This window comes from Urocampus carinirostris, chromosome 16 (genome assembly GCF_059441175.1).
Source record: "Urocampus carinirostris isolate Australia breed hairy pipefish chromosome 16, RoL_Ucar_1.0, whole genome shotgun sequence".
NCBI lineage: Eukaryota > Metazoa > Chordata > Actinopteri > Syngnathiformes > Syngnathidae > Urocampus > Urocampus carinirostris.
Window position 1 is genome coordinate 18,845,432 of NC_142364.1, and position 17,913 is coordinate 18,863,344.

Genomic DNA, 17,913 nt, shown 5'->3' on the forward strand with positions numbered 1-17,913 from the left:
GGCGACAGAGACTTAAAACGAGCTCATACAATTTCAGGAACGTTGTTTTCCTATTTACCGTATTTAGATTTTCCTCTGTTAAACAATATCCCGAAAACTTCTTACAGACGCAGTGAAACAGCTATAGGTAAGCTGTAAAAACCGTTTTTCTTGAATAGGCTACTCGCCTTATTATTGTGCACAAATGAGCAAATTAGTCTTAGCATGTATGTCTTTAATTGTGACGGGCTGCTAAATAATACAAATAAACTGGGTAAATCGTGTTTATAATGGTTAAAAAAGGTGACAAGGTGAATAAGATCAGAAGCACAATTTTAGGAGCAGCTTTGGTAATATTTATTCTTTTATTACAGTCATTTATGATTTGTTTAATCCTATTCTTTCCACCTGCTAATTTTAGCATGCTAGTCACAAGTCATAGCAAGGTTATCTTCGTTTGTGATATTAGTAGGACGAAATGATATCATCTCACTGGTCAAAAGTGTGCCATTAATGTGTTGCAATTTTGTATAATCAACTACTGTTGATTTTCCTTAAATGTTATTATTTATTATTAGTAATACATTTGTCAGGAACTGGAATAGGATCAGGACCCAAACGCGTGACGTTTCTCACACAAGCCTTTTATTTTACGGTAAATGGGGAGTCATGCCGGTTAGGCAGCAGTCTGGCATGAAATGATAGGAAGCCAGAGGCCGACGAGATCGATACCAATTGCCCGAGTAGATATTGGACAGATGGGGTTGATACCGGACAGGACGGGGCAGACAGGATTGATAATGAAACAGGATATCGAAAATAAACAGGACAAAAATAGAAGGGAACAAAACTGGAAACCGATATTAAAGGACAAAAATAAACGGGAACAATACCGACAGGGAACAGGACCGAGTCAAAACCCATGCCTTGAGGGGCAGAGGTTTGTTGACGGACTGACAAAGAAAGAATGAGAGCACTGAGCATAAATAGACGGAAAGCCAATCTGTCAATGAGCCGCAGCTGGCGCCACATGGGCGGGGCCAATTGGGCGCCATGGCAACTGTGACAACAGTGTAATATTTGCTAAAAAGAACAAGGAATGATACAAACTACAGAACCTCAAAGGCTAGGTTCACACTGTAGGGTTCGGATTTTTATTGCACAAAAGCAAATCCGCTTTTTTCACACAAGATCTAGGCCACTTTCATATGTGGTCCTAAATCCGATACATGGCAGGTAACAGGTAGGCTACTGTTACTTCTGGAATCAAAATGTATGGACGCCGGCCTTCGTTCTTGTGGCTCGCTTATTTCCTCTATATTTGGACTTTCGTTTGCTTTAACGCATTTTTACGAACAAAATATAACGACACAAAAATAAATTTCCCAAAATAAAATCACGATTATATTTATATATATATATATATATATATATATATATATATATATATATATATATATATATATATATACACACACATATATTAGTCGATTTTCTGTCCTAACCTGGGTTAACATCCATGAGTACTTCCGCAAACATGAGCGTGTTGCATGTGACTACACGAGTCCTCTTCTGCGCATGCAGACCCATTATGGCGTTCACATAGATGAAGTAGCATACAAGTGGCATTTAGTTAGAAATGTAAACAATCTCACAAAAACAAATCAGAATTGAGCATTTAGCTCTATAGTGTGAACCCAGCCAAAGTGACCAAATGGCACCATTTTTCTTCATATTATTTAGCCAAGCCTTTCCCAAGGTTTTTGGGAGGACCCGTAGTAGCAAATTGGCGGACAATCATATAAGCTCCTTCTACGTTAGCCTCATGTTATGTAAAATAAATAAATACACAATTGGTTTTGATTTGTTTTTTTATTAAAATGGGTGGGGGGGTTATTACCAATAGGGGCCCTCAATAGACAATGTCCCTTTAAAACTCTGATGCAACAATGTTGTATATTATAACTACAAATACAGAATTGACAATAATATAAATTTAACAATATTAAAATGTTAAATAATATTTTATGCCCTGGTATGCTAAGCTAATGCTAGGAAATCGTTTAAATGAATTGGTTTAACTTCAAATGATTACAGTATGTTTGGTTTTGCCTGCTAGATGAAAGAACTAATTTGTCAACTGGTAAAATAAGCAAGTCAGTCTTAGCCAATTTTTAGGCTTTAATCATCCTAATAATATAAAACTACTTAGGGGGAAGATTTTTACTGTCCAAAGCAATATTTGTTGTCGATTTTTGGGGCGAAGCGTTATACCAGAGTGGAACATTTGAGCTATTCTATTATTTGTAAAAATTAAATACATCAGATGCCCTTCAGTAGAAGGTATTACTTTCCCAGTATCTTGCTAGCTTTTTTGATTGCTATTTTATATTTTCCCTCTGTCCGTCTAAAACCGAATGGACAAAAAAGGTGTGTCAGGAAAAGGTCCCCTTCCCTCCAGAACGTAACTTTGCTGTGATTGCTGAGGGTTTTAGGACATTTAGGAATTGAAATCTGACAATTCAAATAATTCGTTAACACTCTGTTGTTATGTTGCAAAAATCAAATGGTCGGCAAAAGCTCATTTATGCAATGATAGGCTAAACTGGAGATGGATAAAGTGTGCGACAAAAAGATAAACCATTGTTATTATGTGTTAGGACTTCTAATTGTTTGTTGTTTTATGATTATGAAGGACTATACTGGACTGTCTCAGAAAATTAGAATATTGTGATAAAGTTCTTTATTTTCTGTAATGCAATTAAAAAAACAAAAATGTCATACATTCTGGATTCATTACACATCAACTGAACTATTTCAAGCCTTTTATTATTTTAATATTGCTGAATTTGGCTTACAGCTTAAGAAAACTCAAAAATCCTATCTCAAAATATTAGAATATCATGAAAAAGTATACAAGTAGGCTATTCAACTAATCACCTGAATCATCTAAACTCGAAACACCTTGCGAGGGTTTCCTGAGCCTTAAAAACACTCAGCTTGGTTCAGTAAACTAAATCACTGCTGATCTGACTGCTGTCCAGAGGACCATCATTGATACCCTCCATCAGGAGGGTAAGACACAAAAATAAATTTCTCAAAGAGCAGGCTGTTCACAGAGTGCAGTTTCAAAGCATATCCACAAAAGTCTGTTGGAAGGGAAAAATGTGGCCGGAAACGCTGCACAACCAAGAGAGATGACCGCAGCCTTAACAAAATTGTGTAGAAGAGCCGCTTCCAGAATTTGAGGGAGCTTCAAAGACAGTGGGCTGAAGCTGGAGTCCAGGTATCAAAAGCTACAGTTCACAGACGTGTCCGGGAAATGGGCTACAATAGCCGTATTCCCATGGTCAAGCTACTTCTGAACTCAAGACAACGGAAGAAGCGTCTGACTTGGGCTATGGAGAAGAAGCACTGGACAGTTGCAGAGTGGTCCAAAGTCCTCTTTTCAGACGAAAGCAAGTTTTGCATTTCATTTGGAAGTCAAGGCGCCAGAGTCTGGAGAAAGGCTGGAGAAGAGCAAAATCCAAGTTGCTTGAAATCCAGTGTGAAGTTCCCACAGTCAGCAATGGTTTGGGGAGCCATGTCAGCTGCTGGTGTTGGTCCACTGTGTTTCATCAAGTCCAGAGTAAATGCAACTGTGTACCAAGAGATTTTAGAGCACCACATGCTTCCATCTGCTGAAAAGCTCTATGGAGATGAGTATTTCATTTTCCAGCATGATCTGGCACCTGCCCTCAGTGCCAAAACCACCAGTAACTGGTGCACTGACCATGGCATCACTGTCCTTGATTGGCCTGCTAATTCCCCTGACCTGAACCCCATCGAGAATTTGTGGGGTATAGTTAAGAAGAAGATGAAAGACACCAGACCTACAAATGCAAATGAGCTGAAGGCCGCTATCGAAGCATCCTGGGCATCAATAACACCTCAGCAATGCCACAGGCTGATTGCCTCCATGCCACGCCGGATTGATGCAGTAATCCGTGCAAAAGGATTCCCAACCAAGTACTGAGTGCATCAATGGACATTTTCAAATGTTTGATTTAGTTTTGCTGTTATAAAATTATTTTTTTTACTTGGTCTGAGGAAGTATTCTAATATTTTGAGATAGGATTTTGGAGTTTTTTTCAGCTGTAAGCCAAAATCAGCAATATTCAAATAATAAAAGGCTTGAAATAGTTCAGTTGATGTGTAATGAATCCAGAATGTATGACATTTTTGTTTTTTTAATTGCATTACAGAAAATAAAGAACTTTATCACAATATTCTAATTTTCTGAGACAGTCCAGTATATGGCAGGGTTTATGCATGTCAACATGAACCCAAAATAAGGCAGGGTTTTTAATGGAGATGAATACATAATGTTTCCGAAAACATATCCACCTTTGTTGTTTAAGGAAACTATATAACACAGAATAGAGAAGTTGCAAAGGAATGGAATAACAACTTCAAAATCCAGACACGTTTTCTAGACAAGGAATTGTTATTCCAGTCACTCAGATCCAAGAAAGCATGGCTGTAGCATTTTGATTCTTGTTTTTAAATCTTTATAATATAGTATATCATTGGATTTAGAAAAGCTATGTATTAGACTGAATTCTTCTATCAATCGAAGAAAAGGCCCTGTGTGGGGGTGAAATTCATCAGTGAACTTTGCATGATTACATTTCACATTAAGTTTTATGTGGAAAGTGATACTTTTAGTAGTCATTTGGTCCTTAGCGGACGGATTCGGATGAGTCACGGTAGGGGGTCACGATTAACCGAAATCTAATCGATGGCACGTAATAGATTTATAACGATTTATAGTTTCAAATTGTTATTTGAGTGATGGAGTGTTTGGCCAACAATAATTCTTGTGTTTCGGGGTTTAACAGAAGCAGGTTTTGATGGCACCAACCAGTAAAGGCGAGGCAAAGTTTGCAAGACGTGTGTGCACGACTTTGATAGGCTGGTTGTAAGTGCCCAGTCAAGCAGCCGGGCACACAACTGGCCACCAAAACAAAGAGCTTGTAACTTCAGCGTCTCATTACATTGAAAATTAATTGATAAATTAAATCGGACTCTGAAGAAAGTCAGAAGAGCGCAAAGAACATCCCTGGATTTTTATCGTGTCTGAGAATTGGTTGAGGCGGCACTAGAAGGGAAAGCTAACAGCTAGGCTAACAACTTTTGAGCCACCACTGTTCAACATGGCTAGTCATCAACGCCTGATCCATTACCTATTAAATGAAAGAGTTGGAGCTACCACTCGTGAAAAGTCGCTAGATTTGTGATGCTTGTATTTTAATGATCACAAAGACTTTGTTGAGTCGCGGTTACCTGTCAATAGCGTGTAGCCAAAGGAGTAGCCATCCAATTTTGTTGTACTTTTGTATAATGACAATGGAGACATTTTATTCAATTGCAATTCTGTTTTTATTTGTAAATATACATTTGTTATTTTGTTATAGTCATATACACTCTGTCTCTCGGTTACCATGTTTAAGTTCTCCCCAAAAATAAAACGAGCACAAAAATACAGTTCACTTTTAAAATCTAAAATCACATTGAAATTGCAATTCAGGTCTCAAAAATCACAATTCAAGTCACAGTATTGAATTAGAATATTAGCATGGAATTAAAGAAATGTGCAGCAAAGTTTTTGATTTTCTGTAGATGAAAGCACCTTTTCAAACAAAATGGTTGTTCTTGAAGATAATGGATGAATTAATGTTGCTTTGTAACTCAACGGAGAAAAGTTAAAGCAAAGGTAATATTTTGTTTCACAGAGGGTGCAAACGAGTTGAAGTCTGCCTGCTTCATTTGGATGAATCTTGGTGGATACTTGGCTCATGGCTGACAGGTCAAAGAATGAGATCGTTACACGAGGGAGGCAAGTGGATAACCCATTGCTCTTTTTATCAGTACGTCGAGGCAAAGGAGCAGGTAGGTGGAAATACAAAATTAACTCAGGGGGCGGAAAGGGCAAACCAAGAACACTCCAGCTGGATGAAGCTGGGAAGTAACAAGTCAATTTACAAGATAGCCAAAGCCCGTTTTTTTTTTTCAAGGCTTTGGTATGACTGATACAAATTATAACACAGAGATCACTCCTGAGAAGTCATTAAAACATGTTCCAATGGCCTGCTGGTGCACACATATTTTTACTATTTTAACAGACTCGCAATTACATTACTCCCAGTGTTTCCCAAATAATTTTGTGAGACCCCCTTGGGTGGATAGTCTAGGGTAGGGGTCTCAAACATGCAACCAAAAACACCCCAGCTTACTCAGTTAAAGGGACAGTTGTATTATTTAGCACTTCTTTTGAAAGACAAAAAATAATGAATTAAAAGAACAATATTGATCTGTAGAATATAATCCAAAAATAAACAAACTATCCATTATTTGCACCACTTATCGTCAGTAGGGTCGCAGGGCTGCTGGAGCCCATCCAAGCTATCACCCTGAACTGGTTGCCGGTCAGTCGCAGGGCACACAGGGACAGACAATTTGCTCACTCATTCACACCAAGGGACAATTTGGACCGGCCAATTTACCTGAAATGCATGTTTTTGGAATGTGGGAGGAAACCGGAGTGCCCGGAGGAAACCCACGCAAGCACGGGAAGAACATGCAAACTCCGCACAGGTGGTTCGATCTCATGGCCTCAGAACTGTGCCGCACACGTGCTAACCACTGCTCCGCCGTGCTGCCCCCGTATTAACATGCATTTTATGAAAAACAAAACAAAACTTATTGCTTAAGAAATTTGCATTTTTTTTTTTTTTACTTAACATGAGCTAATTGTCAGCCATCTTGCTGCTACTGGTAACTAAAAATCTCAAACAGGGTGGTCAAGGAAATGTGTTGTATAATTTTGCACTTTGAGTCTCCTGAGTTCTTAATCTTTCTTTATATTTCGTTGCACTAACCAAAACAGCAACATCTAGTGGTCAAATTATGTAAATAAAGCCCATGGAAATTACAGATCAATTTATACATTTTCACATAATTCATCTATAGTTTCACATTAATTTTCAATCTTATTTTGTGTAGCAACTTTAAAAAATGAACTGTGGGATGTTTTTTCTTGTGGAAAACCTGATTTGGTCCAGTTTCACCCGGACCCGAGCTCCAGAGGCCCACAAGTAAATTGAATTTGGTGTCGGGGGAGTCCGGGGCAGGTTCAGAAATAAAGTACTGTTGGCCTGGAGAGGAGTGGTCAATGCAGGAGATGACGCCAAAATTTTGGGTTCATTTTAAAGAGACAGTATGTTATATTTAGTGCCTCCTAGTGGTACAAAAATGACTTTCATTCGGCAAAAAGAAACATTAATTTGCATACCAAGCAAAAATACATAAACTATCCTACCAATGTTAGTTTTCATAAAGGATTATTGGTGGAAAAATTCTTATTTCTTTTACTTCGTGGGATCAGTTTCTCAAAGTCGTCGCCATGCTTGTCTGCAGTCCCGCTATGGGTAGCCAACACGACAAAAACTCCACGAGTTTTAAATTTTAAAGGAAAAAAATGCGTGAAGCTCCCGATTCGTCCGCAACTTGGAGATACTACCATGAAGAAATATTTTGGGTCCTTGCTCAAAGCATTGAGTCTACGCACCGGTAAGAGTGTTGTATGTTTTGAATTTCCCCCCCAAAAATGTTGTTTTTTTCAACTCATGTTTTTAGCATTGTTTTGTGACTGCTACTGCTTGCCATGTTATTAGCTTTGTGCTTCCAGATATATAGGACTGACTCTAGCTCAATTTTTACTTAGCTGGTAGAAGTAGTTTGTCAATTGTTAGTCCGTGTAAGAGAGAGAGTGGGATATAGGTGGTGACATGGACTGCGTTCTTAATTTTAGATCTGATATACACTCTGTATGCATTCAAAGAAGGTCAATTAATCAAGTACATACCAAGACTTCCAAGAAAAACACCAATAAGACTGCAGCTTATTTCTATAAACTAATGTGAACAATTTGTTTATTTACTTTTTGATATCAAAAATACACTACCATCTTGAGCCTTGCAATTTATAATCATATCGACATACTTTGGATTTTCTATTTAAGATTAAAGGTAGGTTCCAAATCATAATTTGGAACGGATCTGTCACAAGCCAGTAACGGAGACAGGACCCAATAGCGCTCGTTTTACTCAGTTTTTATTAATAAAGAGAGCAGTGCTTGCATCCACGATGCGATGATCGTCAGTCACGGGTAGCAGATGGCAGGAACGCGGAAAAGGCACTTCCGTGTCGAGCGAGGGTAGTCGTAGACAGCGAGAAAACAGGTCGATGGCCAGGACGGGGGAGCAAAATAGAAACGTTTCCAGAAAAGAAGTCGGGAACAGGTATCAGGCAGGAAACAGGAAAAAACAGGCCGATGGCTGCGACGGAGGCGCAAAAGCAGAAACGGGTCCAGAAAAAGGTCGGCAACAGGTATCATGCACGAAAACAGGGCAGGATAATGTCGGAGAGTACAACAGCTTGCCTAGTTGAGAGCATAGGTTCGCAGACAGTCTGACGGCTTCCCTTCGGAAGACGGGAGTTTAAAAAGAGTCGAACAGCCAATCAGGTCCCGTGGCTGTTGGCGCCAACGGGGAAGCCGCAGGTGCCCTGAATCAGTAATCATGACAGGATCCCCAAGTACATAGCATTTGAAGCTCAAATTATATTTACTGTATACTCAAAAATAATAGCATGTGTCTGTGTAGTCTAAGGAAAAATCTATAAAAGACCTTAGAATTGAAAATTAAATTTGAAAATTGTGGACATTAGGAAACAGTCAATGCAATTTTTTTTACATAAAGAAATTCGACTTGTTGTTCACAGGAACAGCCGATCAGGCGCCTGAAATCATGGAGTCATCACCATCCTTGCCAAGCCTTTTGTGCACAATAATAATCGCTGGTGGAAAGTCACATAACCATGCCGTTCCAAACAGTGGTGCGTTCATAAAAGTGAACCTTTTTGATAAACACTTGATGAAACAGTGGAGTGACTATATTTCTTTTGATACGTTACTTCCGAATAACTTTCTTTGTTTTGTGTCAAAAATATTTGAGGGTGGGTAAAATGTGTAGTTTTGGGTCCCATCTTCAGCGTACCACACTGTATCATACAACTGCCACTGTTTATTCATATATCGTATCTTTAATGTTTTTTATCCTTATGTCCATTTTTATTATGTTAATTGGTTTTGCTTGCACTATAAATTGAACTGCTAATATTTTATTGTTGTTGTCTCATCTCATTAGCTGCACCGCTTATCCTCAGTAGGGTCGCGGGGGTGCTGGAGCCCATCCCAGCAATCTTCGGGCAGTGGGCAGGGGACACCCTGAACTGGTTGCCAGCCAATCGCAGGGCACACAGGGACAGACAACTCGCTCGCTCAATCACACCTAGGGACAATTTGGTACGGCCATTTAACCTGACATGCATGTTTTTTTTGGAATGTGGGAGGAAACCGGAGTGTGAAACCCATGCAGGTTCAGGGAGAACATGCAAACTCTACCCTGAACCCCTGCACCTTGGGGCTGCGTGTTAACCACCCAATCCACCTGAAATGCATGTCTTTGGAATGTGGGAGGGAACCGGAGTGCCCGGAGGAAACCCACGCAAGCACGGGGAGAACATACAAACTCCGCACTGGAAGCCCGGTAGCTGGATTTGAACCCACACAGGAGTTTCCTAAGACCTTAGAACTGTGCCGCACACACGCTAACCACTGCGCCGCCGTGCTGCCCTTATTGTTGTTGTACACTTTTTAATGTATATTCTTTTTGTGTGTCTTCAGAGGTTATGTGTCTAATTCAGCCAAACTTGAATTGTAAATCATTTATAACACAGCAGAATTAATACTTTAAGTTATGTTTAGTTTTGGAATTTTTCCAGGGATTGTTTTGTTTTTTACTTTAAATTTTTCCAGTGTTTAAAAGTTAAAATTGTTTTGTGTTTCACAATTTGTTGTTTGAAGATATGCAAACATTTCAATTCATACATAAAGTTTGGTTTTTCCTTTATTTCACTTTAAATTTGTTACGTGTAGAAAAAAGCCTTTTTCATACTGCATTCGTTGTTGCACTGAAAAGTAAACATTTTTACTTTACATTTTGTTGTGTCGTTTGCTTCTCAGGCATTCTGTGTTTTTTGACATAAAAGTTGCTTAGTATAAACAACTTGAAAGTTTAAATTAGGTAAAAGTTCACTTTACATCGTCAGATATGGACCACAAATATACGCCATGGTGATTGCAATCATTCAAGCGAACATAGCAAACATAAGAGCGCAGCGGCGGACACAAAACCATGTTTATTATTCAATCAACCAATTAACCCAAAAAGCGTGTGAGAAGGGGAAAAAAACATGCACGCGAGCACACCAGGCCTTTCTGATAATTAATTTAATGACAACTATAGCACCAAATTATTGGTGAAGTATTGGTAAATGCTTTAAATTGACCCCATGTATCTTAACAAGTTAGCTTCAAAATGATGCAGGTACTGCTAGCTGGTGGCTTGGCTTTGCCATTGCATTTCTTCTTCCTTCATGATTAACGCCAGCCTGCATTAGTTTGTATGGCATCGTCTTAAAGAAGGGTCATTGCCCCCTGTGGTTCTTGACCAATAGGACAACTGCATGCTACACCTAAACAGTGCACTATGAAATGTGTATTAGTGCAAGGATTACATATCAATTATGGACATTAATTGATGGCCATGCAAAAAAAAGAGTTTCTCAGAGTTAAATTGTAATGGGAAGTACTTCCTGTAACTAAAAATGTAAGCTACATAATACTATACTATTATTTCTACCCAACATTTATAAAGGGAAAAGAGTTTTCTCAAAAATATTAACACATTTATTGTTCAGATCCACAAACGATTTTGCGATTTACTCAACATCTGAAAATCATATATCTTGATAAATGCACGAGCGATATTAAGAATCTCTTGTAAATCACAGATACATACATGATTTACACTGGATTATTTCTTTAAATGGTACTGCAGAAACGGGAAAACTGGCTTGTAGAGTACTTAAAAAGTGCTTGATTAAGGCCATGAACAAAGTGTACGAACGTTTCATTGCACCTAAGAACATTGTACACAGTAAATATATTGTTACTATTTATTGTCATTACTGCACCTTACTTTCCTAGAATAAAGAATATTTTCCTGGGTTAACTGCTGGGTTCAAATCTAGTTACCCCTGCAGAGAATCCACGCCCACGTGGCACTTCTTGGCTTTATAAAAACACAGGAGAGACCTAAGACTTACTGTAAATTAGAAATATCAAAGCTTTGTGGAATTCTGCATCACTCATTTGATCCTGACGTCACTTAAGAACCCTGAAGAACTTGACTTTGAGGCAGTAAAAAACCTTTTTCAAACTTCAATGTGGGTTGATCATTACAACTTCAAAATATATAATACAAAGATCTGTATTATTTCTTTGGCAAAACTAATAGTTTTGCTTTACTTGATGTTCCTAGACCGTCTTTTAGAAGTTGTCTTTATGTTTATTCTCTATTGAATTGAATTTAGAGAGGTTGACCATAGTTTTTTAGATTTTATCTACGGATTGAAATCATTTTACTTGTGGAATTTCCCTCTGGTGGTGCATCAGAACCATCTTGTGACCATAACACCATCATGGTTGTTTTTGTTTTTCCTGCTTTTTTTACAGTAATGTCACTTGATTTTGTTTTGGAGAACTTGGCTTTTCTGAAGTTTTAACATTTTTATGTTTGGCGCTTACTCATTCCACATGACATCCTTGAGGCCTACCGAACACAACTGTCCAATAATCAGTGTATTTTTTAATGTGTCCATGCTATTACACAGCTTAATTGAATGTGATCTGTAAAGGAGTAAGCCAGCAGCCTTTTTGACTTTGTGAAACGTTCTAGATGAATGATTCTTTAAAATTCAAGCACAGCTTCTGTGAGCGATGTTATTTGCAATAGAGGATCAGTCATGTTGATGAAAAGTTCATAACTTCATAGCAGTGTATGTTGCCATCCCATCACAAAGAGGCCACATTTATTCAGATGTAATTTAATTACATTCTTGACATGGCAATTAGTTGTGCCCCAGCAGTTTCATTGTTTAAAGGGACAAACACGCCCATTCTATGATATTGGACAGCATGTTCCAAAATGCCAATCACTCAATGCTGCATAGTTACGGAAAAGAAACACTGTTAAGACCATGGGTTTGTAACCCAAACTGTTTGGAGCCATAATGGGCTGAAAAAAAACCCCAAGCCATATATTTTGAGCCGCAAAAAAAATTAAAAGATTTATATAAGCATTATTAGGAAGGCAACACATACTGTATCTATACATAGTGTTGGAAAACCCTTAGAATATGTATGTCATGTTTTTCTTCCTACGGACACCAAATAATTTTGAAAAAGCGCCAATGAGCCACTAGAGAGCACCAAAAATCTGCTCACAGTTCTAGAGCCGCCTGTTGCCGAGCCCCAGTTTAGACAAGGTCAAAAAACACACTTGCAATACCATGAAAATTTGCATAAGTTGTTTTATTTGTCGTCCTTTTCATTTAGATTTAATCATATATTTTTTTAAGTGGACATCCTGTTAAGTCAAGCTGAAGCCCTTAGCTTTGTTGTTTGCACATCTTAAGCAGAAAGAAAGGGTAAGAGAAGCAGTGAAATTAACCTTCCTTCTCTTTCTCTCTCTTTCTCTCTTTGTCTCTTGCAATGTCCCAACTCAATCACTGTTCTTATTTGTTTAGACAAAGAGTGTACCGTACATTATATTTACATATCATACCAACTTTTGGACAAGTTCCACTTAGAAGATGCAAGGAAGATTGAACATTGCACTGTATTTTTCATGTTTTTCGTTGTTCTTTTTGACCTCTCATTTTCAAGAACCAGACTTTTCTGCCATCCACATTTCAGCATTACTGCAATTATACAGATAAAATTCTTCAAAATACTCCTTTCTTGACAACTATACAATCTTACACAGTGTTTGACTTCAATATATATTTTCGGGGAATATATCTTTTTAACTCAAAAAAACAAAATAAATTCCAAGGAAAATAGTGTAGTATCCCAAAGTAACAAAATCATGCACTTTTAAGTAATTTTTTTCCCGCCATAGAAACAAAACAAAAATAATTGTCATCCACTTTGTCTGTTTTATTTACAAACTGATCTTGGCACTGTTTTTTTTTTTTTTTTGCTGGAAAGTAGAATTATGAACGAGAACACTTGATGTTATAGAGTAAAACACTCCTGGTAAGTCAGTGGCCTGCTCTTCAGGGCAGATTTGCCATTCATATTAATTTTGAACGCACAAAAAGCTAAAACAAAAGGGGAACAGAACCACCTTTGTTAGAGTTAGATGGAGAAGGCGTAGAAAATATTTTAGTACATCTTTAAACAGTGGCAGTTTCCTTTTTTAGGCGAAGACCTTGTGACATCATGCCTACCCACATTTCATTCTCCCCCTCCCAATCTTCCCATTGCCCCTTTATTACTCTCATTGTTTAGCGTTGTTAAGAGTGAAATAATTAAAAACTTTCAAAGAGAACCTAGATTATCCTGTAAAGCAGCATTAAATGTCCTCAGGCAATCAAAATAATGGAGAAAATGGATAAAAAGCACCCAGCATGTACTTAGTTTGATGTTTGGCAGGCAGGTGGGTAAACTGTCTAACGTGTCTAGTGTTGTCACATCAGGTGCAACTCCTAATCTTGTGTCACCAAACATAAATGTCTTTGTGTATGTTTGTGTGTGTGTCTTTAAGTGTCTCTGCATACTCTTATTCAGTGCAAACACATTGGGTATAAAATTTCCCATCTTTGACCCCACTAAAGCATTTTAAAACCTCACTTTCCTTCCCCAACTCATTTCAATTGCAGTTTTTTGTTGTTGCACTTCATCAATTACACCAAGTATTAGACCAACCCGTCCATCACCTTTTCAACCGCCCTCCCACCAACCAAACGTCTTGTCCTAGCACAACCCAATGTACTTGAGATTGTTCTGGATGATCACGTCCGTGACCGCGTCGAACACAAACTGGATGTTGCTGGTGTCGGTGGCACAGGTGAAGTGCGAGTAAATCTCCTTGGTCTCCTTGTTGCGGTTGAGGTCCTCGAACTGCCTCTGCACGTACACGGCCGCTTCTTCATAGGTGTTTTGGCCCTTATAGTCGGGGAAGCACACTGTCAGAGGAATGCGTTTGATCTTCTCAGCCAGCAGGTCTTTCTTGTTGAGGAAAAGGATGAGCGAAGTGTTGGTGAACCAGTTGTTGTTGCAGATAGAGTCGAAGAGGCGCAAGCTCTCTGCCATTCGGCTCTGAGTAGAGGGAACAAGAACAAATGAATACATCGGACAATGAGAAATTCCACTTCAAGCTTTGCATATTAGTTCAAACTATGTAGAATCAGTTTTATTTCAAAGAGAAGTGTCACACAACAGGGGGATGTTAAGTTTCAGGTCATTTTGAGTGAAGTGCCGCAAAATATAAATATTGATTTTTTTATTTTTTTTTTAGGTATTTTACAATTTTGCTCAATTTCGATCAAAGCAATAGACCTAATCCATTTTTATCTAAAAGAATATTTCAGAACAAATTGCATCCTGTGCAAAACATTATTTAGACAAAAATATATAACATTTATATCTTAATAGGAAATCAACGCCTATTTTTTTTCTAACCACAATTATAAGGCAGTATTCATTGTAAATAGTTCTTAGAAAATATCACATTCAGCATTTAATAATTCAAACTTAAGGGAGCTGTATGGAATTTTGAGCTGTGTTGATCTCAGTCGCCATCTCCTGGCTTGTGTCATCATTGCAGGCTCAGTGAGCTCATCCATGATGCATGGACTTGCAGGTGCATTTCTTAGACATGCTCGAATGAGCCCTTTTTTATCTTTCTTGAGGTTTAGGTTGGCTTTGGACTCTACTTGAGGCAGGCCATTAATGCACAATTATTAACTTAAACTACTATTAGAAGTTGTGTGTGGGTTTACAGGGAGCATCTGATGGTCTATAGTCATACAAATATTGTCAGAAACATGACATACATATATAAGACATCTATTGCGGACTTGAATAATATATATTTTTCTTGGTCCGGCAGCAATACTTCACACTTCACTTTTCCACGATTAAAATGCAGAAAAGGAAGAAAAGAATTGGATTTTAGCCTCCCATGGCGGCTGATGGCATGTGGCTACATGCCAGTAACTTGTGACTAGGATTCTTTCAGATTGAAAGCTGTTGTTTCAAAGGTTACATGAACAACATAATGCTCCAAGCAAATCACAAGATCTGCACATCCTGAAAACAAATTTCACTGAGGCTGGACCAAAAAGGAAAGGAGATAGAAAAAAATCCCTGAGGATTTTTGATTAATGTAACCTACACACTGATGCACACTGGCTAATATAAGGAAAGGAGGCCAAGCAATATACAATTCTAGCGCAAACGCAAGTCTAAAGTTTATGTGGGAGCTGGGTTTAAGTGATAATTTAGTTACTGAGCTGTAATGTCGTCAATATTACAATAGGAAACAATTGAGAATCAAAATGAATGAAAAAAACACAGATTTGGATCACGTACCAGTAATTCATATTTTACTCGCTTCTGGAAAAAACCTAAACCTAAACAACATTTTACACTCATGTTCATTCAAAAATGATTTTAAACTGTTCATTGTATAGTCACATGTAATCCCTCTTGTACTCACATTTTCCTAATTGTTATACAGTTTGAACTAAAGCTCTCCTTTCATTCTGACCTAAAGAGCACAGTACTTATCAAAAAATCTAGGCTGCATGCACGCTTGACATCATTTAACCTGCTGTTTGACCGGTGTCCTTTATCTCCTAGAGTGGCCGAACAGGACCCAACAACCTGAGCCCTGGAAGCCTCTCGTCTTTCCACCTGTCCTCTACAACTGTTGTGCAGTGGGTAATTTTAACTCATGCACCTAAACATGCATGGCAACATTAACTCATAATTATGCTTATAGAAAATCTAGAATTCCTGCAAAAATCGCACTTGGATACAAAAAATAATAATAATGTTAAGCCACAATATCCAAATTCAATGAGACTACTGTGTGTGTGTTCAAAACACCTATGCAGGAACTGATTAATTTTATTTTTCATCTGTTGTTGAGTATTTTAAAATTACATGTTGGTATTACATTGCACCTTATTGACATTCTATTTTAGGTGATTTCATTATTTACCTAGCCAAGGGGTAATCAATCTTATGTTTGCTTACATCAAATGTCGTCTGCTTTCAAAAAAAAATAATTACACTCAGTCAATTTATGATTTGTTCTTTAAAAAAAAAACACCTCTCCACAATTTATTGTAGGTTCAGTGTTCTATTTGATATGCAGTCAAATGATGTATATTAATGTCCACATTCATCTATTCATCCATTATCTGCCCCGCTTATCCTCACTAGGGTAGTGGGGGTGCTGGAGCCCATCCCCAGCTATCTTCGGGCAGTGGGCAGGGGACACCCTGAACTGGTTGCCAGCCAGTCGCAGGGCACACAGAGCCAGACAACTCACTCGCTCATTCACACGAAGGGACAATTTGGACCTGCCAGTTAACCTGACATGCATGTTTTTGGGATGTGGGAGGAAACCGGAGTGCCTGGGGAAAACCCACACAAGCACGGGGAGAGCATGCAAACTCCGCACAGAAAGGCTGATGGCTGGATTTGAACCCATGACCTTAGAACTTAGAACTGTGACGCGGACGCGCTAACCACTCATCTGCCTTGCCGCAGGCCAAATACGGTAATGTTAAAAATTTTCGTAGTACAATATCAAAGTTGTTTGAGTATAATAAACATTCCCATTCTTAACCTTTTCCATGATTATTCACAACTTTGTGAATGTAGTCAGCCACTCAGCTTCTGCTACTGCCTAAAGCAGGGGCTGCAACCGCATGTCCTGCATGTTTTGGAGGTTTCTCTACTCAAACTGAGGTGATGTAACTTTTCAGCTTGATAGCAAGCGGTGTGGAAGCTTGATAATAAACCAAGTGATTGGGATCACCTGTATTGGAGCAGTGAAACTCCAAATACATGCAGGACATGTGGCCACCCCTGGCTTATAGAATGGACAGCAATTGTGGTGTGGATTTATGTTAAATGGGGTTTACAATTCAAATCCCACTTCAAAATTTCTGTTGTTAGATCTTAATTCTACTATTTTTTCAGTGTAAACCTATATGAAAATTTCAGTCTTGTAATACTGTGCAGGACAAGCTGGACTGATAAAAAAAAGCCGTAAACCTTCTACCAACTAGTAAAAAACAGTATATCAGTTCAGCACCCCATTGTGTGATATATATAAGCGCAAACCCTGACCTGTGTTTTCACCACAGGGAGCTTATACCAGATGGTATCATGTGAATTACACTCCAGTACTTCATCCCATCACAATGCTCTAATTTTCACAAAGTGGAAAGATAACAAGGGAAATGATGGAGCACGTCGAGCAATTTGTGTTCTATCTTCCTGGCAAGCTTTGTTTTATGTAATTTAGAAAATATTTATTTTCCCAAAATGCTTCCATTTTATTTCTTTTATCACATGAAAGCAATGATCCCATCAAGCTCCACATTTACATACCAAATCACAGTGGTTTTTATCTCAGTAGAAGGATGAAAACACAAATAATGACATATCAAGTTTAAACCACAGATTCTTAGAGAAAGTCTTTTATTTTTTTGGTACTCACTGTTACAGTTTTATTGCATGATATTTTAGTAATCTATTTCCTAAGCGCTTGGTCTGGTCCTAATCTGTCTGAGCGGTCAATTTGATTCAACGACTTACATCTGCCAGTATTTGCCAGTGAAAGTAGAAAACAAAAAAACAAGTGCCCCATGTGCTCAACTCCTCAAATCCTAATCTATTCTGCA

At 38.3% G+C, this 17,913-nt stretch overlaps 1 protein-coding gene and 1 long non-coding RNA gene across 4 annotated transcripts in view; one reads left to right on the top strand and one right to left on the bottom strand.

Moving 5' to 3' along the window:
* Positions 1-15,867, top strand: LOC148350531 (uncharacterized). The gene is made up of 3 exons (XR_015847121.1): positions 1-127; positions 5,754-5,910; positions 15,854-15,867. It is a non-coding gene; the product is annotated as an uncharacterized LOC148350531 (long non-coding RNA).
* Positions 12,499-17,913, bottom strand: part of gnaz (guanine nucleotide binding protein (G protein), alpha z polypeptide) — a 27,879-nt gene continuing 22,464 nt past the window's right edge. For all 3 annotated transcript variants that reach the window (XM_088320196.1, XM_088320197.1, XM_088320198.1), the window contains one exon: positions 12,499-14,308. In XM_088320196.1, coding sequence (XP_088176322.1) covers positions 13,964-14,308 — 345 coding nt within the window. In that variant the 3' untranslated portion in view covers positions 12,499-13,963. The remainder of the gene's footprint in view (positions 14,309-17,913) is intronic.